Genomic DNA, 24,762 nt, shown 5'->3' with positions numbered 1-24,762 from the left:
GTTGTTCTACCTTTGGAAGAGCAGTATTTGCATTAGAAGTTGTTGGAAACCGAAATGTAAATTGCTCTCTAGGTGGCAGCATTGCTCAACACTGACCTAATCTCCCTCTTAACCTTCCTGCTTTGTAAGGTATTGAATTTTTCAGGCAAGTCACTGCAGCTGGCATCAAATACAGTCCGTTCGACAGGCTCCCTGCTCTGTCCCCCTCACAATTCTCCCATTAAGCATGTGCAAAGGACACGGAATAGAAAAGTAATGTGTGTTTGTGGGGCGGGGATTAGAAATGTAAGAAGGCATTTTTATTCCCTTCCCCCTGAATGCAGCAATGCTTCCATTCCACTGTGGTTCGCTGTTCACCAAAACCTACGTTGTCCATCTTGCTGTCCTCTGTGGCAAAATTATGTAACTTACGTAAATTATGTTGTAATTACGTTGTCATTATGGGCTAGATGAGTCTTTGGCCCAAACCAGAAGGATCTTATATTCTTTATGCATCCATTATGATGACAATACCCATAGTCGCCACCCCCTGGGAGGAATCCATGCCCACCCATTCTGGGAGAGCCCAATAATTGGAGCTGTGTGACTTCTGTAAATAGAAAGGGGCCCCAGTCAGGATCGTGACCACAGCACAGAGATGTGATTGTAACCATTTTTCTTTTACCACTCTCCTGACAGAAATTTCCTCTCTCCCCACCACTGTCAAAGCTACCAGTTGACACAGGACAAGCATTTCTTCATATATGGTAAGCCACCAATTTGGATGGCTTTAAGAGAGATTAGGCACATTCATGGAGGAGAAAGCTATCAATGGCTATTAGCCATGATGGTTATGTTCTACCTCCACAGACAGACACAACATGCCTCTTAAAATCCATTATTGGGAACCGCAGGAGGGGAGAACACTGTCATGTTTGGTTTCTGCTTGCAAGCTTCCCATGGGCATCTGGTTGGCCACTGTGAGGACAGAGTTCTGGGCTAGATGGGCCTTTGGCCTGACCCAGCAGGGCTTCTATGTTCTAGTTGGTGCCAAGAAGCCTGTGGAATGCCACGCATTGCTTGACTATGGCTCCCACCACCCAGGACCATTGACCATGCTGGCTAGGGCTCATGTAGAGTTGGAGTCCAGCAAAACCTCTAGAGAGCCCCAAGTTGAGTCCAGGGACTCAAGGAAAAAGGCAGTCCTATAAGTGCAGTGGTTCCCACTTAGCAAAGTATTACAGACCCCCTGTTTTTCAAAAGCCAAGCTATGCACTCCCTACTTTTGAAAATGTTGGTAGCTCTATGATCGTTTTTGTTATGTGAATGGTGCTATGGACACCCTGGGTGGGTTACGTGAAGCCTCTGGGATTCCCAGACAACCAAATGGGAACCACTGCTATAAGGTTTTAACTGGCTGGAGGGTTTGTAAGGCTTCAGCTGGTTTTAAGTTGGTTTATTACGCTGTTTTGATTAGGCAGTTTATTATAGCTGGTTTTATTATCTTTATGTTTGCATTGTATAAGATACACATGTTATTATCGTGTGCACTTAGTTTCTTACTGCTCCATATTTTATTCGTACATGGAGGCTGCTTTCGGAGGTAGCTACCGTAAAAGACAATCTACACATCTTTAGAAATTAGAAGAGGGGGGAAAAGAAAAGGAGGACCTTCCAGCAGCTATGGTCCTTGAGTCATAGAAAGAAATTGGAAATGAGAGAAATCAGTTGACATCTTGCAATGGGATAAAGGCATAGGGAGAATAATATCATTGGCAGTATGCACATATTATAAATATATATAGAAGAAAGTGCACCAAACAAATTTATTGGAAAAACGAAGTCTGTTTGTCTTGGAATTTTATATTCCAACAATCAACAATGTTCAACTGTACATATTATTTTCACTCGTGTAAACTGACACTCCGCTTAAAATATCATAGTAACTGGAGATATCTACACCCTTTAAACCATGATTACATTTTGTATATGGATACATCATGATATTTTGATAGTTATGTAAATGTTGCTTATATAAATGAACTATTTCTTTTGCAATTTTTTTTCTTAATAGAGGGCAGAAAGGAAGAGGAGATTATAATATTATGTTTGGCATTGACCACACATATATACACCAATATCCATAATGGCAGCCTTCCTTCCTCTGAACTCTTTCCCTTCATCTCATTCCAAGGGAATCTGTTCAACTACCATTTGTAGATGAAAACATCCTGGTAACCGTCAAAAAGAAGAAGCAGGATGTCTTTGGAACACCCCCCACCCCACCCCAACTGTGATGCCATGGCCAAAGATTATTCTAACTCAGGGTCAACAGAAAGATACTGGAATTAGTGGAGATTTAATGACTCTATTCTCATCTGAAAGGCAGGGAGATGAATACTTTTCCAGGAATTTGCTCTTGCTGTGGTGCTTTGAGGAAGCACCCTCCAGTCATAAATTCTGATCAGTGCAGTACCTTCTCTCTCCCTTATGAAAAGCTAATATAATTGATGAGATCTGGCTGGTTTATGCACTTCTGTGACAGGCAATCTGCATTTATTTTCTCACTTGTTATGACATTAGTGGCATTCTCAGGAGTCAGGAGTTCACATCTGGCTCACATTTATTATAAGGTTCACCTTGAGTATTTTGCCATATAAGGGTTTTTATTTTTTGGTGGGGTTTCACAATTGAGGCAGCAGGCTGTAGAAATGCATACGCACCAGAGGGTGGGCTGTGTCTTAGGATTTGTTAAACATTGGTTTTTCAAGCTATGTCCTGTGGAAGCCTTGGGTTGCTTTGGAATCCAGCATGAATTGTCCATAAGAAAATTAGTGCTGTGGCAAAAAAAATAAAAATCCCATGTTCCTCCTCCTCCTCACCCAGCCACTTTATATCAATTAATGAAAAAGAAATCGCATATAACATTTATCTAAGGGGAACTTTCCATACTGTTATAAACACAACTAGAATACAATCAATAACAATAGCAGCTAGTCTGCCATTAATGGGAAAAGGTGTATCAGGAGCTTAAGGGCTGGAACCACTACTTAGAACCAGTTTATAGTTCACATTAAAGACTCTAATCTAATAGGTATCTCCAGATGTTTTCGTGGATCTAGAGAGGTTGTCTCAATTCATTAGCGCATCTCATATGGAAGGTAAATGGATGTCAGGTATTGTAGAAGTATAAAGGACTCATCTTTCCTCTGTCTGGCAGGTCAGTTTCTCAGCCAGAGCAACAGACCACACCTGAGCATATCACGAGTCTACTGACAGGCCTGTTGCAGGATGCTATATTGTCATCATCATCATCATCATCATCATCATCATCATCATCATCATCTTATTATTGGGTTTTATAAACAGGGATCATAAGAATAATAAGTGATACAAATAAATAAGACCAAGTCTTCTAATGTCATTTGTATATCGCAAATTTGGAGTAATATCTACAACATATGGTTCTTTATTAAGGACGCGGGTGGTGCTGTGGTATAAACCACTGAGCCTAGGGCTTGCCGATCAGAAGGTCCGCGGTTCGAATCCCCGCGATGGGGTGAGTTCCCATTGCTCGATTCCTGCTCCTGCCAACCTAGCAGTTCGAAACCACGGCAAAGTGCAAGTAGATAAATAGGTAAGGTAAGCAGGAAGGTAAATGGCGTTTCCATGCGCTGCTCTGGTTCGCCAGAAGCGGCTTAGTCATGCTGGCCACATGCCCGGAAGATGTACGCCGGCTCCCTCGACCAGTAAAGCGAGATGAGCGTCACAACCCCAGAGTCATCCGCGACTGGACCTAATGGTCAGGACCTTTACCTTTAACTTTTATGGCTCTTTATTAGTGGTCAGTGTTCAAGTTCTTGGTACATGGAGTGGTTTAAACAAAAGCAGTAACAAAGGGGAAACAGGTTAGGGTTAATAGACAACATTCAACATCACATAAACGCATAATCAAGAGCCCTTGTGGTGGTACTTAGAATAAGTATGAGTAATAGTAATTTTTCCTCTTATGTTACAGTGAGACTATACTGATGAGCGTGGGAGGGGGGGGGTTCAAAGTGAAGATAGTAATTTAAATTTAAATTTAGATCAACCAGATTGAGCCAAATGCTGTTACAGGGATTGTTCATTTTCTGGTATACTGGCATATATGTGAAATTAAGACACACCAAGGTAAAGCCATCTTTCTTGATCTATGTGTCAGCCATAGCCTATTTGTCAATCTCTCAAGGAGAGCTGTTGCCCAAACTGTTTTGTACCAATTGTCAATCATTGTGCCAGAAAGGTCTTTTCAGTGTCTGGTTATGTTGTGTCTCATCTCTTGTAATAAAGGGCTTATTAATTATTTATTATGTGAATCCAGATTGTGGAGACTGTTGTGTCTTTAAGAAATATGGTTTATTTTTTTACATATTTATACCAGAAGCTTTCAATAGAGGGAGTGCAGAGTTGACAGCGTTCAACATCTCAAGAGGGGCTGTTCCCCACAGCAGTGAAGCATCAGATTCCAAGACATCTCCATGTCTTTGACCCAGCCTGCCTTCAGCTAGCCCACCAAGATTGTTCTGACCTTCACGCCCCTCATGATGTTCTACCTGTTTCCTGCTTCTCCTTCTCAACAAACCCCTTGCCAAACAACTCATCCCCTTATTTCTGCTATTCCAAAACTAGCTTTAAAAAGGTGACAATTTTTCTGTGTGGCACCATGCCCAAATTGCCCTAGCAACTTTCCCCTCTGTACCTGTAGGCTTTTTGTTTTGTAGATGGCTTAGTGGCAGAGCCATCATTTCCCTCTGCCCCTCTGTTTGGAAGAAAACCAATCTCATCCTTTCATCTCTGCTTAAACCCCAGCATCCAAGAATCTGGAGAGGAAATCTGGCACCCAGGGATCTAGAGGATCCCTGTCCCCCTCCCCCCACTAACCCATAACACTATATATCTGGCTTCCACCTTCAAAACCACCAACCACAGAATCCTGGAATTTTGACAGTCCTAACTGGGAGTGAGTGGAGAGGAAATGAATGGTTTATTTGATTCGGACCATATCTGTTCAACAAGCAACAGCTGGAGTGGAGCAGAAGTTAAAAATAGCAATTGAGCACTTTCCAGAGAGAAGGGGAGGGAAGTTCATTTCAATCCTTTGATACCAGTCTGCATGTACAGCTATTAGAGTTTTAGGAAATCATTTTCCAGTGTATATTCACATACCTCAATTTGTTCAGGCTTCCATTTGTGCTTTCATCTGGAATTTCTGCGGTTTTGCTTGCTGGTGATACAGTAATATTTACATATATTGTAGCACACGATAGGCATGCATATCTCAGCCATCAAAAGATATTTATAGATGAAATAGTTTTCCTAAGTGTTTTACTTTTCACTGTTAATGAACTTTCATAGGAGTAGCTCTGTCAGTTTATTACAGAAAAAACCAACAGAGTATTGTAACGCCGTAAAGGCAAAGTAAGTGAAATATTTTGGCCACCCACATAGCAATAATAGAACCATAGAATTGTACGATTGGAAGTGACCCTGAGGATCATCTAGTCCAACCTCTTGCAATGCAGGAATTTCAACTAAAATATGCATGACAGATGACCATCCAACCACTACTTAAGAACTTCCAAGGAAGGAGAGTGCACCACCTTTCAAGGGAGTCCATTTCAATGTCACACAGCTCTGACCATCAGAAAGTTCTTCCTGATGTTTAGCCTGAGTGTCTTTTCTTGTAGCTTGAAGCCATTGCTTTGGGTCCTACTCACCAGAGCAAGAGAAAGCAAGCTTGTTCCACCTTCCATGTGACAGCCCTTGAGATATGTGTAGATGGCTACCATATCTTCTCTCCTCTTACCCAAGCTAAACATACCCAACTCCTTATAAGGCATGGTTTCCAGACCCTTGATAATCTTGGTTGCCCTCCTCTGCACATGTTCCAGCTTGTCAATATTCTTCTTAAATTGCGGTATCCACAGCTAGGCACAGTATTCCCGGTGTGGTCTGACCGAGGCAGAATAGAGTGGTACTATTACTTTCTTTGATCAGGACGCTATACTTCTTTGCCTTTTTTGCTGCTGCATCACACTGTTGACTCATGTTAAGCTTGTGGTCTACTACTGGCAAGCCAGGAGTCACCCATCTTACCTTTGTGCTGCTGGTTCTTCCTAAGTGCAGAACCTGACATTTGTATGTAAAATGTATAAAAACTTAATTCTAACCCAAGGAAGCTGCAGAAACTGGTGAGGCAGATTTAAACAATTGAAAAGTGATTTCAGGTGACATCACATAGGGTTTGATAGAAATGGGCTCATGGGATGTATGGAGGAGTCTGGGAGGCCAAGTTTGACCCACAAGCTGAAACTTTGCTCACAGTTGGTGCAGGGAATGATAAGCCAGTAGAAGGCGGCTTCCTAATTCAGTTGCTTCAAAAAAGGAGGTGCTGGTTGCTCGTGATATCTCCCCATTGAAATCAAAGGTTCCCCATCAATTGTCAAATTCACAGCGAAACATACATTGAAGGCTGATTTTCATAATAGGCTCATTGCGCTTTATTAGTCTTAAAATAACCCATTTCATTTTCATGGTGTAGTGAAGAGCCTGCTGAGCCCACCCCCCTACTCAGAATAAATGCAGATGAAATGTTAATGAAGAGAATCTAATGGTGCAGGGGGCTCTTTTGTTCCAACCCTATTCATGTCAAGAACCTTCATTCATTTTAGAAAATTGGCTAAGCATTGTGGGGTGGAGGGTCAGGGAAGGCAAAGGAAGAGCTGCCTGTGCTCGAAATTTCCTCTCCAACTCTGGTTCCCATCTTGCCTCCACGCTCTTATTGTTATCATCACTATGAAAATGCAAGAGAATGCTTTATTGGCAAGTTCCACCCGGGGATTGCATTTTCAAAAGAGGCACTGATTTTTAAGGTCATATCTCACAACAAAGCATTAGAAAACTGTACACTCTGCCCTCTGTTTTTTCTAGGCGGACCAGATGATATATTGCATTTGGGTGCCAATATATGACAGCAACTGATGTGTTGCAGGACTGTCTCCATTATGCATTAATGGGATGGGGATAATTGCTGCCCAGAGAGCTGAGTAAGCTGCCTTTCGGGTAAGGTGACCACAAAGGGGATGGGGAGAGAGAAAGGAAAGAAGATGGACAAAAGGCTGCTTTTGACCATGAAATATTAGCCAACAGAATCAGAGTTTTCCATGGACTGATGTTTATGTTTCCAACAACTAATGATGAGATGCAAAACGGACCTCATGTTGAATCTTTGGTGAAGGCCTTCATTCAAAGGTAGAAAAAAAGAAAAAAGAAAGAAGTATTGAAATAGGTGCATAGGAACATAGGAAACTGCCTTGCACTGAATCAGACCATTGGCCCATTTAATTCAGTATTGTCTACACTGGCAGGGGTCCCACCTACCAACCCTACCTGGAGATGCTGAGGATTTAACTTGGAACCTTCTGCATACAAAGCAGATACTCTGCCAGTGAGCAAAGGCCCTTCTCCAGTGATTGCTGAAAAGAAAGCAAGAAGAAAGAGCAACATTCAACCACTGGATCTCCAGAGCAATGAAACTGAACTGGTCTCTTAGTCCATATGGGGGCCAAATTAATGTTGGAGGGTTGCTGTAATCCAAAAATGGAATAATGGAGCAAGCTGTCATATACTGAGTCAGAGCACTGTCTGTTTCGCTCTGTGTTGTCAACAATGACAAGCAGTGGTTCTCCAGGATTTCAGGCAGGAAACCTTCCCAATCATGAAGCTCATTGGGTTTACTTGGGTCAGTGGCAGAGTACATGAGCTGCCATGCAGAAAGTCCTGAGATCAGCCACCAGTGTTTCCAGTTAAAAGGATCTCTCCGCCTGAGAGCCTGGAGAGGTGCTGCTAGTCAGATTAGGCAATACTGGGCTAGGTGGTGTAAGGAAGCTACGTGGTGTATGCTAATCATTCCAAGCCTGCTGATCCATCCCTCTTGGATCTGGATGGGTCAACATGCATAAAGAATATTGCTACATTCTGCCATTTTCTGTGCCCAGATTAATTTCAGCCTATCAGGAACTGATACTGTGGGCAAGTTCAGAACGGCTGCGGATATTTTAAAGGGCAAATCCAGAGTTCTCATGCCTTAGATTGAGGGGAGGAATAACTGTTTTAGTGCTTACTACATGCTTTGTATGCAAATAATAATGATAATGATAATCATCATCATCATCCTGGGTTCCATATCGCTGGCATCTGCAGGTAGAATGACCAGGTAAGAGGTCCAGACCTTGGAGAGCTAGTGACAGAATAGGCCAAGGTACAGGACTTGGCTGGTGGACTGGATCGTGACCTCCTACTCCCATTGGTAGGCCTGTCCTCCATGAATTTGTCTAATCTTCTTTTAAAGTCATTCAAGTTGGTGGCCACCACTGCCTCTTTGGGGAGCAAGTTCCATAGTTTGGCTGTGTGCTGTGTGAAGTACATTCTTTTATCTGTCCTAAATCTTTGCATCACTGGCTTCTGCTCAAGCTAATGATGAAAAGGAATAGCTGCACTTGCACGAGCACAGCAAGCCAACATGAGCAGGTATTAGCTGCACTGTGGGGTTCCCCATCAGCTGTTCAGTGTTTACAGGAATCCCACTGGGATCAACTGCACTACAGAGTTTACAATGTACAAACCAACTCTACCTGCCGCATACCTGCTGCCACATGGGTGATGGGGGGAAAGGAGGGTGTGGCTTGGCTTAAGGAGCCAAACTGCAACCTATGCTGGGTCTGATTACGCCAGGCATAGGCAAACTCAGCCCTCCAGATGTTTTGCGACTACAACTCCCATCATCCCTAGCTAATAGGACCAGTGGTCAGGGATGATGGGAGTTGTAGTCCCAAAACATCTCAAGGGATTATGCCCATGGGCTCAAGGTTTCCTCACCTCCTGGAGTAGACAATGCTCTGCCCGTCAGAGCAAGCTACATTGGGAAATACTTGGAGCTAGGAATAAGCAATTTCCTGTGTTGCAGTCCCTCAGCCTAGCCTACCTTACAACCTTGTGGTGAGGATGAAATGTACCCTGCCTCGAGTTCCTTGGAGGAAAGACAAAAAGTGTGTGTGTGTGTGTGTGTGTGTGTGTGTGTGTGTGTAACACATACGTGTGTGAATCTTCCTTGAATGATGGTTTTCTCAGTCTTAAAAACAACAAAATGCAACGGGAAAGATAAATAGTAATCCACAGGCCTGGCTTTGCTTCGGTATTGAAACCAAATTTTATTTTGGAAAATGACATCACACGCACCTTGCAAATGTACACTTAGATGAGAAAAAATGCATAACAAATACTGAGAGCAAAAGCTACAGAGTGGACAGGTCCCTCCGCTGCATGGTATCCAACCACAGAAACAATCCGAGAGAGGTGAGGAATGGGTTAGGTGGAGTATAACAAGCAATAAAAACAGTTCACAACACTTCACAGGAGGGGGGGGGAGTTTCTAATGAAATGTAAAGTGGCTTTGTAACATCAAACCTCCTACGAAAGACTCCTACAGGGGAGGAGGCATAAGATGCATGGATCCAGGGTACATCCGTTTGGATTTGTCTTCTGTGCAAGTCCCATAAAAGCCACTAGTTAGTGGGCAGAACCACAGGTTCTAAGTCTTTGCTTGTTATGTTCTTTATCGACACAGGAACCATGTTAACTAGACACATGAAATAATAAGCCCTCTTTGATCACAGACAACTGTTGAGGAGGGAACAACTTTATAACTCGTAGCGTTCCTAAACTGCGCTGTTACATTGGATTCTCCCTACTCCAGAATTGGTGTATGAAGATCTGCTAGATTATTTACATTATTATTATTATTATTAATTATTAATTTTATTATTATTTTAAAAAATAACCTCACCAAGACAACAATCCTGAATTGCACTGGGTATAATGCTCTGATGCCATGGGGAGATAAAACCATAGCAGGCCGCTCTTGGGAGGAGTTAACGGTACAATACAGAAAGGCAGCGGACTGAACAGCATCTGTATGTTACAAACGTTCACAATCAGTGATGGTTTAGGTTTTGCTCTGTCATTTTCTCCATGTCCTTATCTTTAACTTAAAACCATGAGAGACTGAGGGACAGAGGGAAAGCAAGGGAAAGTGATTTAAAACCATGAGATGTCAGTACCATGCATTTACTCTCAAAAGCTTGTTCGATAGCAAGCTAAAATGTCTACAACTACCACCACTAATTGACATCTGCCAACTAATTATCCTAGTTCTACCTCTACCCATGGAGCTGAATCTTTTTTTTTTAAATAAAAAAGGAATCCCCTCCCCCCAAAACGTCCATCAATAGAATTGTTTTCTGTACAAGTTGAATGGCACATTTTTTTATTTAAAAAAAATGGACAGAATGCTAAGCAACCCACCACAAATGTAGAATGCGGAATCCGTTCAAAACATGCACTGTAAGAAAGGAAAGAAGAATCATTGGTTTAAAGCTGCAATATATTACAAGAAGATGTGGGTGAGGTGACTTGGTGTGGAACCTAAAATGATAATTTGCCATGTGGAGAACTTTTCCAAATCCCCAAGTGGTATGTCAAGCATGAGAGTAGATTTACCTGACTGAGACCAAGGCGCTTAAAAAAAGTTGAAGAATAGAATTGCCTCCTGCTGGGGTCCTTATTGAACTCCAGAAGAGTTCATTTCCATGAAGAGTGGTCCAGTGGCCACAGGAACAAGGAAGTTGTTGCCCATAAGCCCAAAGGTTTATGTGGTTTCCCGGTGGTGAACTGCCTGAGCACAGGGGGTACGAATCATGCCACTGCAGTCATGCAAAACCACTCCTGGAAGCTACTTCCTTCATGTGGCTACAAGCGTGGATGACTTTCATGGGGAATGTAGACACTATCACTCAGGTGATATTCCACTCATTATAGAACAAACATGCACAGCATCAGGCTGCAAGCTTCATAAATGGATGGAAGGTGTAACATCAAAGCAAGTGGAGTCCTATCTGATCTTAAGTGGTAAAAGTTATTCACAATTGCTGTCAAATGGAAAACCTTGGCCAACCGGCAAATGCTTGCCCACCTCCATGCTCAATGCTGGCTTCAGGTTTGGGGAGCTCCTCAGGGAAAATGGTTTCAATGCACCCCTCTTTCTGAGTGGGCCCATTTCCTCCTTGGCCATGTCCTCATTACCCATCAACTCACCTTTCTCCTCTGGATACAATCCACACAATCAGCAACATAGAGTAAGAGAATGTAAGGTAGGCAGAGCCTGATGCTCAATTTCATTACCCCATAATGGAGGTAAATGGACAATGATGGCAAGGAGGAGGAGGAACAGCAGGATCAGAGAGTCCCTTACTGAGGTGTGGACCTTCACAAATGCCCAATAAAGCCAACCCCTGACAACATCCCTGTCCCTAAAAAATGGTTGGTGCATCACACACAAGCTCTCTTGATCATAAAATGTATTGAAGGTTCCCCCTTTTTTGTGCAAAAAAGTGATGTGATCTACATTTAGGTCAGGCATGGGGACTTTTTCTTCAGCCTGAGGGCTGCATTCTGGAGGTAGCATGCCAGTAGTGGGCAGAACTAGAGACAGATGTGGATGGGACAACACATCTCCCTCTCACACACACGCAGACACACATCCTCCATCCCAGCAAGTGGCACTATTGCAGTTCACAGACACATTCCAGCCAGGTGAAGACACTGAAGTAGAGTGCAGAACAGGGCTGGTGAGGAGATGTGGTCTGGGGAGAGGGGTGTGGCCTGAGGTTCCTCATCCCAAATTGAGGTCATTTAACTTTCCTATTTTCTCAGGTTGCCTATCTACTAAAAATGAGTGATTTTCATTGGGATAGTGTTTTAGCAAACCAGATTTGCGAGGCTTGGGGAAATTGATTTCATGACACAGTCTCAACATGCGTTGACTTCTTTCTGTGATGCAGTTCCACATGGATGTTCCTCAGAGGTGATGGGGGGAGGCATCTTAATGAGATGAAAAACATCTTGAAGATCTGCTAAAAGGGACGTGATCTTTGTTGGACCAAAAGGAAAAAGGAAAATGCAACCCAGTTTCCAGCTACATAAAAACCATGAAAATCCTTCCTCAAATATATCATATTACTGTGTTGATACTCTGCATAGGCTTATGAAAACCTATTACATCAGCTAAAGAGAGACAAAAAAACCCCCACCACCCTTAATTTAATTTAATTCATCCTTTTTACAAACACCCATTCATTAAATATGTCATTTAAATGAAACAAAAATTACCTGACCCTGTAAAATACAACAGCTTGCACAAAGGAGATCACCTTCAAGGTTCTGTACAGGGAGTTTAAAGTATGCCAGCTAAACTTTAAACTCCACCTTGATTTATTAACCCTTTAAAAATCCCATGCTTTTTTATTCTAACCCCACCCAACACAAGAACAACTATAGAAGAAAATACATTATGACCTCTTGGTTATATTATATTGCAGCTTTTTTTCCCCATGAATGAGAAGAATCATACGAAATCAGCTCAGAAGCTCAAGCCATTAGGATTTGTTTCTGCTGACTACTTCCCTTGACACAGTCCACTTCTCAAAAGAGCTATAGATCAGATTCCAGAAGGCCGTATGTGTCCCATGCAGATGCTACTGGGAGATTGCTACTATGGCTATTTCTGTCAATGTGCAGCATGCTTATGGTTAAGAACACTGGTGGTGAGCAGCACCAATGAATCCATATTGGACCTCCCCACCCCCACCCCGTGCTTCTCAAAACTCTGATCGGTAAGGCCATGGTTATCAAAGGGTGTGGCAGGAGAGCATGGCAAGTACGGCAGGAAGATTCAAGGACAATCAATACTATATTTTGGGAATGATGCATGTTCTTATGTGGCTGCATTGTTTTATACTGTCTGGATGTCCCGTGATCATATTATAGTGTTCTATGTTACAAATCAAGCACTGGTGGGAGTTTTTTCTTTTTGTTTTCTAATGTATTTCTTATCAATAAAAAAAAAAAATCCAGTGTAGCACAAGCACATTTTTATTCTGAAAATGTGGCTCAGAGGAAAGTAGAATTGAGAACCGCTGCTGTAAGGCAGACTGCCGGTATCTGGCGGAAAGAATTCAGCTGCATGCAATATATTTAGGTGTGCACTGTAAAAAAATATTATAGCATTGTATTCCCCCCCCCCCATTTTATTGTTTTATCTTTTTGCAAACCGCTTTGATATTTATTTCTTTTACAATCAAGTGGTATATAAATTTTATGAAATTAATAAAATGGCTTGTTCTGTTGCAAATCCACTTTAAAACAAAAACAGTTTTTTTGCAGTTAGGGAAGTGACAGGGGAATCACTAGAAAGCATAGGATAAAAGACTAATGATATAAGCACCCAGGAAGCGAATCAGGATGAATGCTCATTATGGTATAACTCTTCCCTCAGTAAAGACTGGGCATTCTAATCTCCTAAGTTTTGAGCAAGCAAATCATGTTGAATTCTCAATAAAGAGGTCATCTGGAGGAGCCAGAAGATGACAAGATGCCTACACAAGGAGAGGGAGAAGTGGGAAGTTGACCCTATTCTTCTGATGATTTTGTCTAGTTCTCTTTTAAAGCCATCTAAACTGCTAGCTTTCACCATGGATAAGGACTGTGAATTGCATAAATGAATTGGGTATCTTGTGAAGAGATGTTTCATTTGTCCTGAACCAGGAGCACCAATTTTGTTAACTCAGTCATCTGAGCTTCTTGTTTCTGCACAGAGGATTCTTGGGTGGACTCACTACTCTTTTTGAAAGCATCTTTGCTTCACCCCCAACCAACTCAAATGGTCAAAATAAAGACCATGAGAAGGTTTGGCACTGCCAATCTGATATAGTTGACAACACTTTTTCTCTTTTAAAACATTTCAGTGATGCAGTTTTTGCTGTATACAAGTTGTGTGGCAGCTGTGGGCTCTATTTGTGTGATACCTCAGTTGGTTTGACAGGATGTGGAAGCACCCAGGCTAAGGGCACATGAGGGAAATGCTCTTATGGATGTCACCATGCATGCAAAGCCACTGCAGAAAATGCAAGATTTGGAGGCTCTACAGCTATATCGTATCAGGGAGAATATGGTGGAGGGGACAGCTGAAATGGATGTGAAGAGAACAAGTAAACCTCAAGAAAGGACTTTGCTAAGGTGGAGGAAAGAGGTATAGATTGCAGGAAGGGAATGAAAGAAGGTGGTTCTCTTACCTCAGCAAGGAATGAGGAACTGGTATGGAAAGAAAGGGGGGGAAAGAGGGGAGATTTAGGGCTGTAAGTTGCAGTGGCAAGCCAAGAGAAGATGCTAGAACTTGGGGAAACTCTACAGATACATAGAAATGAAACTTGGTAGCCAAACTTGCTGAGCAGATAAGAAACCACCCAGAGTTCTAAATCCTAGGTGTTAATGCCACCGTCTTGTTCAATTTTCCTTTTGAAAGATGGCTGAATGCTAGACATCTGCAGCTGGTGTGTGTGTGTGTGTGTGTGTGTGTGTGTGTGTGTGTGTGTTAAAACAGAAAGCAAAATGTGACAGCTGCATGGTGAGCAAAACTTCTCTGGGTGTTTGTTTTTTTTAACAAAAAACTTTTAAGTATAGAGCTCCAGTTTCTTACATATGTCCTTTCTGCATATATACAGATGTTAGGCACTCAAATAGCTTTAGGGCAGATGGTCATCTCACACTTCTAGCTGCACTCTCAAAGAAATGTGCCAAGTCTTAACAGATTTAACTTTAAATATTTACAACCAATTTTGGGTCACTATAAAACAAACGCAGAGATGAATGTCCTAAGAGTCAAACTTTATGGGATGGGAGCATTCCATGTTGAGGTTGTGGGATCTGGATCACGGTTGTAATGGGGCAGGAGTGGGGATGGAATCCATTGCCCCAACGCCATAGCCTAAATATGAATCTCCCAAACAAAGGAAAATCCCTCCCCCCTCTGCAGTTAATGGCAGCATTAGGGAAGATGATTTAAATTGGTGAATCAGTATGGGAGGCTATGTCTGTCTGTCTGTTTGTATATAGGGACACTCCAGATGCCCTTTTCATTGTGCATTTATGATGATTTGTGCTCATGATTGTATTGGGGGCAAAGATACCCAATCCTGCTTCCAATACTGTTTGTGCCTGCAAAAGCTTTGGGGTGGACATACTATTTTGTTTCCAATCAGTGCATGTCCTGTAACTTCCTGCTGAAATCCTTCCTGCTGAAATCCTTTTTATACCACAAATGTTCCAGGGTGTGTATGTATTCCATTTTTGTTATAGCACCCTTCCAGATGGCAATAACGTTGGGGAAGCATCACAAAACAACTGACAAAGTAGAATGATGTGTGAATGGCCCAGGATAAATCCACCACTAATGCACTATTATTGCGCCCGATCTGTTGCATAATACACCTGCAAAACAACCACTAGTCTTAAGCATTTCAATATCTATTATTTCAATTTCTAGCCCATCCTTCAAAGAGTTCATAGAATCATAGAATTGTAGACCTGGGAGGGACGGGAAGGTCATCTTGTCCAACCCTTGCAATGCAGGAATCTCATCCATGACAGATGGCCACCCAACCTCTGCTTAAAAACCTCCATGGAAGGAGAGCCCACCACCTTCCAAGGGAGTCAATTCTACTGTTGTTTCTAGCACACCCTTTAGTCAGTTTTGCTCCCAGGGTGGGTTAAATATACAAGGCATAACTCTCAGTAGCATAGCAGACTTAGACTGTCCCTTATCCCCAACCCTGTAGATTCCAATCCCAAGGTTTCATCTAGTCCAGGCATGGCCAAACTTGGCCCTCCAGCTGTTTTGGGACTACAATTCCCATCATCCCTGACCACTGGTCCTGTTAGCTAGAGATGATGGGAGTTGTAGTTCCAAAACAGCTGGAGGGCCAAATTTGGCCATGCCTGATAGTCCAACCTCCTGCAATGAATCACAGTTAAAGAATCCCTGACAGATGTCTGAGAATATGAATGGACTTGATTTTGGATTACAGCATCCTTTGAATGATTCCAGTTAATCCCTGGTTCAAAGGCACACCTCCTCCAAGGGAAAGTTAGCAGTGAATTTTTGCAGCAGAATTAGTGCAGTAACCTTGTCGTACAGAATTTTGTGTGGAAATTTTAAACAAATTTTGAAAGAGGAGATGGCAGACTGGTGTTTGAACTCTGCTATATTAGGCCAAAAGCCCATCTGGTCCAGCTTCCTGTTCTCACAGAAGACAACCAGATGTTCCACTGGGAAGCCACAACACAACAGAGCACAACAACACCCCCTCCACTCTTGATCCCCAGAAACTGGTATTCAGAGACATACTGCCTCCGACATTGGTAATAGGGCTTGCCTCACCATTAGGCAGAGAAGGCAATTGCCTCACTCAGGAGATGGTGCCCCTTGGATCCCCCTGGCTATTACTGTTGTGAGCCACAAGTCTCTCAGGCACCTCTTAAACCAACCTGCTGCCCTCAGGTGTGGTGGAGAACACTATCACGTTGTTGTCAGTATTTCAGTAAGATTCATCTGCCAGTGCAGTTAGCTTCTGCACTGAATGGGATGGTGGGGGTGGTACTTCCTTGTCCTTTGCCTCAGGCGAGCCTTGTGTTTGGCAATGGTGTATAATTAATTTTACATAAGAACCTGATACTGGGGGAATAGGGAGCCGGCGAACAACCCCAGCAACTATCTAGAACTATTTCACCCTTTATGTACATGGGCAGCTCCACTGACTGGGCAAAAATGGGAAACCACTAAGAACACAGAAGTCCTGTACCTGGATTAGGTCAGTGACCCATCTAATCCAGCATTCTGTTCTCACAGTGCCCAAACAGATGCCTGTGGGCAGTCTGAAAGCAGGACGTGAACACAAGAGCACACTCCTCTCCTGTGGTTTCCAGCAACTGCGATTCAGAGACATGCTGCCAGTGATTAGATCAGAGGTTTCTGAGCTGTGTTCCAGGAACTTCTGGATGTCCTTTAGAACTTAAGTCACAGTTATTCAGTGAGAAAATAAGTAATAGCAGCCAGGCATTTCCTAGAGCTTGCCATCTGTTCCCAATCTTCTGGCATTTTCTCTAACTGCAGAAGAATGTTGTGTGTGCTCTAGGGCAACCATGGTTCAGCTTGGGGTAGTCTCAACAACATGCCCAATGGTGGTGCATGCAGGTGCCTGCACAAGCCACTCAATAAATGCTATATGGCCATTATAAAGTCACTTGTGGTCCTAATGTAGCATCAGTCAGAGATATTGTGGGAAACGAAACATTCAATTCAAACTAAAATAGGCCTTGAGGACTCCCAATGCTCAGCATTTATCAGAGCACCACGTCTGCCCAGCATACAACCATCAAATAAGCCTGCTGCAGGAGCATTGGCAGTCCATCAGCAAACACTTTGCCAAACATGAAGCTAGCCCCAGTTCTCAGGTTTACTTTCAGTTCACTTGGGATAGGCCCCACAGACCTGTCTAGTTGTTGCTTTTTGTGTGTACAATATTTACACCCTAGAACACTCACAACATCCTCTGAAATGTAGAGGTTCCTCAAGAGATTAGCCAATGTAGAAATGGTTCTTCCCAGCTAGAATACAGAAAACCACCCTCCTAGACAGTCACTGCTGGGTTAGTGTTAGTGTTGAGACCACCCACCTCATGTGCTTGCATCAATGAATCAGGTATAAGAGAATTGCCCTGTAATCCTTCTTTCTTTCTTTCTTTCTTTTCAAATAACCTTTTAGTTAAGAGTTAAGAGCTGAACACACCTAGCATTGTACACACTGCTATTCTGCATGCATTTTTTATTTTTATTTTTGTATAAAGACTCATGCAACATCAACTATACAGGCAGTTTTACATCCGACATGGTCACTGATTTCTACCTACAGTTCAAGAACGTTTACCTGAAGAATTGCTTCTAAAACCTGGGAGTCTGGCCCTTTACCCTGTTTCACTTTTGCAGGTCTGAATGGCTTTTCTTTTCCTTGTGGAAAAAAAAGATCTACCTTCTTTTTCCACTAGGCTGCTGTATATCTGCTTGCTGATGCAATGCGTGGCAACACAAACTATTACAAAAGCCTCATCTTGCCAGGCCCTTATTCAGAAGAGTGATGTGCATTATTGGAGCACATCAGGCAAGGGAGTCCATATTGGTCCAGGCTCACAGATATGCCACTATTAAGTGCAATCAAAGAAAAATGCCTATAGCTGTATTACTTGTTTAAATAAACACATTGTTGTTGTTGGTAAATGGGAAACATACTCCATGTAAACAATGTTCTACTTAAGAATATAAGAAAAGCCCTGCTGGATTGGACCAAAAGCCCAACATTCTGTCTACCAACAGGGGCCAGCATCTGGAAAGCTTACAAACAGGGGATGAAGTCAACAGCTTTTCCCAACTGTTTGCCTCCAGCATTTGACATTCAGAGGTTTACTGCCTCTGGGGTTACATGTAGCTATTGTGGCTAACAGCATTAACCATCTAGCTTTGTCTCCTGTGGACATGATGAAGAGGGGAGAACAGAGTATAACATTCAAAAGACTACAGTATTCCTGCCAATCATAGGCTCAGTTTTTGGGCCTTGCACAAAACCAGCAATCAAATGGACTGTACCCAATTGTGTGTAGGATCTGTTTTGGGGGGTAGGGGACAGGAAAAGGAGAGGTGGTGTGTGTTCTGTATTGCGGATCATTTTCTTCCTGCTTATTGAAATAGTGAAGAATGGATTGTACATTATTACAAAGACCTTTAGTTCCTGGATGGAGCAATATTTGCATTATTCCTCCATGTTACTAAGGAATGGTGCTATGGTGGAGTACTGCTTCCCTATCATATTATAACAGAAAACAATTCCTCAGTTCCACATTCATCCAGTGCATGGCCCCGGTCACACTCTGAGGGGCAATTGGGAGCAGCCTATCAAGACTGAGAGAAGAGAGAACAGGAGATCAAACATCACAAGCAAAACACACCTCCAAGTAGACTGGAGTGTGGGCTTCAGCAGTTCGCAATCTATGCTACGCTCATGCCCAGGATTCAGAGCCTCTTATGGTACACAGTGCCCCTCTGTGAGGAGTGAGGTCAGTGAGCATACAGAGTTTGCTGCTTCTGGTGCTGACAACTGTGGGTATGAACTGGCTCCGTGTCAAGGCCACTTGGCAGCTTTAGCAAGCAACAGTTCTAAGTTAACCCCAAGAAGCCATCACTGGAATTGACCAAAGAAACCCCACAATCTTACCAAAGTCTTCCTCAACACTAGTCCCTAGGAGGTCATAGACAGCACTTTCCCACCAGATGATCCAAAAATATTTAATGGCATCAATGAAAGGACTCACTGGCCAACCCTCCCAATCCCTCCCCATGAGGTAGAGAAAGTATTACTGTCCTTATTTGACAGATACGGTAAACTGAGGCACCGAGAAATTAAGAGACCTGCTCCAATTCATACACCAGATCTGCCAGATATCAAACACACATTGGGGAATTTTTTTTGCCCTGTAGGCCTTCCCTATGCTTTGTCCTCAAAGCCAGCCTTCTCCACAGTGATCTGACCATTGAACTTACATGAATGCTAAATCTTCTGAACCAAAGTTTAGACAGCTTTGGCCAAACAATGGCATAGAGGTAAGGAAATCCTAGGTTTTAACTGCTTGGTTCAACAAAGGGTAGATTCTCACTTGCCCTTGTGATGCAGGGTTTCTACTAAAACTGCAGCCACTGGGTAGTCTGAAACCTTCTATTTTAAAAAGAATTAAAACAAAACAGCAAGCTTGGCTTATCCACATGAATCACAAAGATGCCAGTGGTAAGGAATGCAAAAGCTAATCACCAAATACCAACTTTGGGCCAAGCATTGTCTTCCTCTAATAGCCAATAGTTGTTGTAGAGTTAAGTACCCCAGTGTGAAGTATTATTTATTATTAGTAATTTCCATATGCCTTTCAACTTTATGCAAATTGCCCAAGGTGGCTCACAAAATGAAATTGCAAAATGAAAACATAACCTTATCAAAAGTACAATTGCTGCAATACATTCTAAACTCACAACAGTTTGCAAAGGAATCTAAAGGAGAGCGGGGAAAGCAATCCGCAAGGTTGGTTATATGGGTATTGCTCTGATAACATTTTGCAAGATTATGGAGAGCTTATTCCTACAAATAAGGAATAATGCAATGCACAGTATTATCTGGTACCTGTATCCAGGCCCAGGAAATAAAATGGCCAGGTCTGTATAAAACTGTGAACTTTGCATCAATGATTATTTTTAAAAAATTGAATGGATTCCTTTTCTTCCCATTTCACTATAATGCACCGCTTCAAGATAAAAGTTTATAATACCGTATCATGAACATCCTAACAGTTCTATAGTCTGAGCATCTGACCATAGTTAGAATTATTGAAATACAGAAAGGTAAAAACATAACCTTAAGCATGTTACAAACACTCTCAAAATATTAACCATTTTGAATTAATTGTGATATCCCTTCCCCACCCCATGCAGACCCCACCCATTTTATGAACCTCTGATGTCAGTTTGGCAGTGACTTCAAAACACTTATTGTGTTGAACCTTTTTTTTGTATATTTTAAAAATTTGTTTCTTTTTTAAAGCAAAAGAAAGTCACCAGTTTTCTTTTTTAAAAAAGGTTATTGAAGAACTGATTCTAAGACACAGCTAACATTTGTTTTCCTCTATAAAAGTTGTATGGATTTCTTGTTATTAAAAATTAATAATAAGCTGAAGGTGTCAGACCTGAAAACAATTTTTTTTTCACAGTGTTTTCAGTGTTGGCTGTTTTCAAGGCATTGACAGTCTCCACAGAGATAGAGAGATACCATTTCAGTAACTTCGTATCAACCAGACCATGTTTATTGCTGGTCATATGTATGTATATATAAATGTACTTATTTGTGTGACCAATGGCCTCAAAGCAGAGGGCATCACCTCTGCAGCCGTAGGGTGCCACAGGACCAGGGCTGGCTCCATCTGATCGAAAATGTGGGGGAGGGGGAAGAGAGGTTGATGGTGAGGATGGGCAGGTGGTAGGACTTGAGTATAGGTGGAAGACAAAGGATTTGAGGATAGGGCCAAGGTGCTCAGGTGAAAGGAAGCAAAGACAGGGCTGAGAGCATGGATATAGTGGGGGTGTTGAGGTGAAGTGGAGAAGGAAAAGAAGAGACTAATGTGATTTGGAGGGAGACCAGACAAAGAGGGAAGAAAAAAGTTAGGGCTGAGCACATTGGAAGGGTTGATGTGAGACAGAAGGGAAGGAAAAGATGGGGCTGAGGTGATTTGGGGCAATTGAAGAGAATATGGTAGGGTGAGGGGATGAGGCCGAGGTGAATTTTGCTCAGCTGAGTGGGTTGGGAGATTGAGGTACAACTGAGGAAGAGGAAAAGATGGAGAGCGAGTTGGCAAGCAGAGCCAGCAGGGTGGCTTCCCAAATCCCACCCCGCTAAAACAATTTGTGTGTTTATTAAAACATATCCCTGTGTCCTATTTGAGGAGAAAATCACGATATGTAGCTCTTTATTTCTTAGCATTGTCCAGTCACACTTGTACTTATATGGATGTTCACAAAGAGACAAGAGTTGCCTCCCACTGGCTGTGAGTTAACATCAGACAATATGTAGGTGTTAAACTCAGAGACCCAACATTGGAAACAGGTCTGCTTTTGCAGAGTTGCTGGTATTCATTGGTATTTGGAAGGGTGGGGGGAAGGTGCTGGTGGATAGACCTGTTTCCACTCTTGGGCTTTGGACAGAGTTGCTAATGGAACATTTGCAAAAGAAACTTGTCACCTGACTGGCAGCCAAATAAAAAAAGCCAGTACATCATAGGGGTGTTTTTTTAAGAAAAGGAAACGTTTGAGCTAAAATGTGTGAGAAGAGCATGAGGATTCAAGCCTTCTGACTTCAAGCTGCCAATAATGGCCACTTATCTTTCCTATGAAGTTACTCAGATGATCGGTATCCCTTTACCTCTGTGGATTCATAGGTGTTGGTTTTGTGGCACAGAGGAGAAATATAGGAAAGGAAAGGAAAAGAAAAGAAAAGAAAAGACATAACTTTTGTATCCTTGGATTTGCACCAGTGACCTCACTGCTCCTTTTGGCAGAAGTGTGGTGCTATATCTAAAATGGAGTGTGGACACAGGGAAGGGGGTTTCTTTACATGGAGTCTCCAAGGGAATCAGAGTCGTCCAAGGATAGAGGCAGGTACAAGTCCTGTAAGGAGAAAGGGAAAACGTGTTAACTCCCACAATTAGCCTCTTCTGCATCAATGAGGAATTGCTTCAGTGACTCAGTGCACAAATAATCATTGCAGACTTAGGCCCAATCTGCAGTATACATTTAAAGCAGTGTCATACCACTTTAAACATGGTTTCCCCCAAATAATCCTGGGAACTGTAGTTTGCTAAGGGTACTGAGAGTAGTTAACTGACCGCTGTTCCCCTTACAGAGTTACAATTCTCAGACTGGTTTAAAAATCTATTCCTCTTTCCAGGGAATTCTGATTTTAACCCAAATCTTGTTTTAAACTGCTTCTTCCTCTCCCTTCATTGCCATCTCCTGATCACTGTACTCAAACCTCTTCCATTGTTAAAAATTGCTACTTTTCTCTCTCACTTTTGCTCCATTCTTACTTTACTCAAACCTCTGCCATGCCATTGTTTGAAACTGCCATTTTCCCTGTGTGACTTTCCATCTCCACTTTACTCAGACTTCTGTCATTGTTTAGAACAGCCACTTCTTCCCCTTTCAGTGTACCATCCTTCTCACTATGCCGAAACTTCTCTATTCCATTCCTCAGCTGCCTCATGTGAGAGAGATAAAGGATGCAGGGCCCTCAAATATTTCATTGTATTAAGGTACTTTACTCAAACATTGTTCTCGAAGCTACTAACAGTGTTCTCGAAGCTACTAACATGAGTTTGGCCAAACTGCGAGAGGCAGTGAAGGATAGGCGTGCCTGGCGTGCTCTGGTCCATGGGGTCACGAAGAGTCGGACACGACTGAACAACTGAACAACAACAACACTCAAACATTTAGTGTTGTTTAAAACCATTGTTTTCCTCTTAGCTTTCTCTATCCTTGCTGTATTCAAGCATCTTCTGTTGCTCTAAACCACCACTTTTCCCTTCTCACTTTCTCCCACCCTCATTTCATACAAAATCAGGATTGTGATGTGGCACTACAAATCCTGAAATTGGAGCTAGGTGATGACACCCTTACATTTTTATGTATATAGGAAGATATTTTCCTCTGTTGGTGAACCATTTTTTCACACGATCCACCTGTCACTGCAAATGAGAACAACGCCATCACACTATGTTTGAAGATGAGTTTTCATGCAATACCATGATCCGTCATAGGAGCATGGGAGGGAGCATGGGATGGAAAATTAGAAGACCCTAGAGCTGCTACAGGCAGTCCTGTCCCAGAAGGCTACTGTGACAGCACTAGCAACATACAATTATACAGTACTTCTTTGCAGCTGGCAGAATGTAGCATTAATCTCAACATTTTTAAAAAGTGTCCTTATAAGGGAATAGAAAAATGCCTGCTAAAACATTGTCATTATCTGCATGTCTTTCATTGCTTAATGGAGTAGAATTGCCAGCATTTGAGCATTTTGATGAACTAAAAAGATACAGTGGGGTGGTTGGTATGCCCAGTTTCCACTTGCTTGTGGACAGAGACCCCCCCCCCCCAGTTCCAATAAGTAGTGTTGTTGTCAAAGTCCAGATTTTCTGGCTCTATAGTAGGAATTTGGGTAGCTAGTACAGCTTGATCCAAACACAGACTCAAAAAGTTATTTTCTGTCTAGGGCTTTAATGGTTTTCCTGCGTTTCAGACATGAACTTTTTATAGTCCGAGGGATTGAATTTGGGATCTTTTGCATGCAAAGCATATGCTCTACTGCAGGGGTCAGCAAACTTTTTCAGCAGGGGGCTGGTCCGCTGTCCCTCAGACCTTGTGGGGGGCCAGACTATATTTTGAAAAACATATATGAACAAATTCCTATGCCCCACAAATAACCCAGAGATGCCCCCCTGGTACAAAGACCTGAGGAGCGAGATTATTACTCCCCTCCTACTTTCTGTCCCAGGTCGCTCATCAGCGGCTGCAATGTTTTACTTGTTAGCGGACCAGAACATCCAGACAACAGAGAAGGTCGCCAGATTCATTGAGAGGGCAATGAGACTAAGGGCCACAATTTGAAAGACAACTCGAACGAGGCCACCATTTGAACGGCCTTTTAGCCTGGGGGTTTCATATGATTTATCAGTATATTTATATATTTGTGTACTTGACTGGTCTTTCTCCAGTATTTTTATCTGTTTTATCAGTATTTTTAGTCGCAATGGCCTGTTGGCTACGTGAATAAAAGTGTGTGTGTGTGTGTGTGTGTGTGTGTGTATGTATGTGTGTATATATATATATATAACCCAGAGATGAATTTTTAATAAAAGCACACATTCCACTCATGTAAAAACACGAGGCTGGCCCCACAAATAACCCAGAGATGCAGTTTAAATAAAAGGACACATTCTACTCATTTAAAAGCACGCTGATTCCTGGACTGTCCACAGGCCAGATTGAGAAGGCAATTGGGCCGCATCGGGCCCCCAGGCCTTAGTTTGGGGACCCCTGCTCTACTGCTCAGCATGTTTCCAGAAGTTCCGCAAATTTTGATGAAGCTTTTCTCCATATTTCACTTTAAATTCTAAGCATAAAGGAAGAGGTCTGCTGGAGTCGTGACCT

The 24,762-nt window shown here is 42.5% G+C and overlaps 1 protein-coding gene across 4 annotated transcripts in view; it reads right to left on the bottom strand.

Moving 5' to 3' along the window:
• Positions 1–21,703: 21,703 nt before the first annotated feature.
• DCX (doublecortin) overlaps positions 21,704–24,762 on the bottom strand; it is a 99,548-nt gene continuing 96,489 nt past the window's right edge. For all 4 annotated transcript variants that reach the window (XM_033137443.1, XM_033137444.1, XM_033137445.1 and 1 more), the window contains exon 7: positions 21,704–22,221. In XM_033137443.1, the coding sequence (XP_032993334.1) occupies positions 22,165–22,221 (57 nt within the window). In that variant the 3' untranslated portion in view covers positions 21,704–22,164. The remainder of the gene's footprint in view (positions 22,222–24,762) is intronic.

Source organism: Lacerta agilis, chromosome Z, assembly GCF_009819535.1.
Source record: "Lacerta agilis isolate rLacAgi1 chromosome Z, rLacAgi1.pri, whole genome shotgun sequence".
Taxonomy (NCBI): Eukaryota; Metazoa; Chordata; class Lepidosauria; order Squamata; family Lacertidae; genus Lacerta; species Lacerta agilis.
Note: the sequence above shows the minus strand (reverse complement) of the source record. Positions and strands in the feature narration are given on the sequence as shown.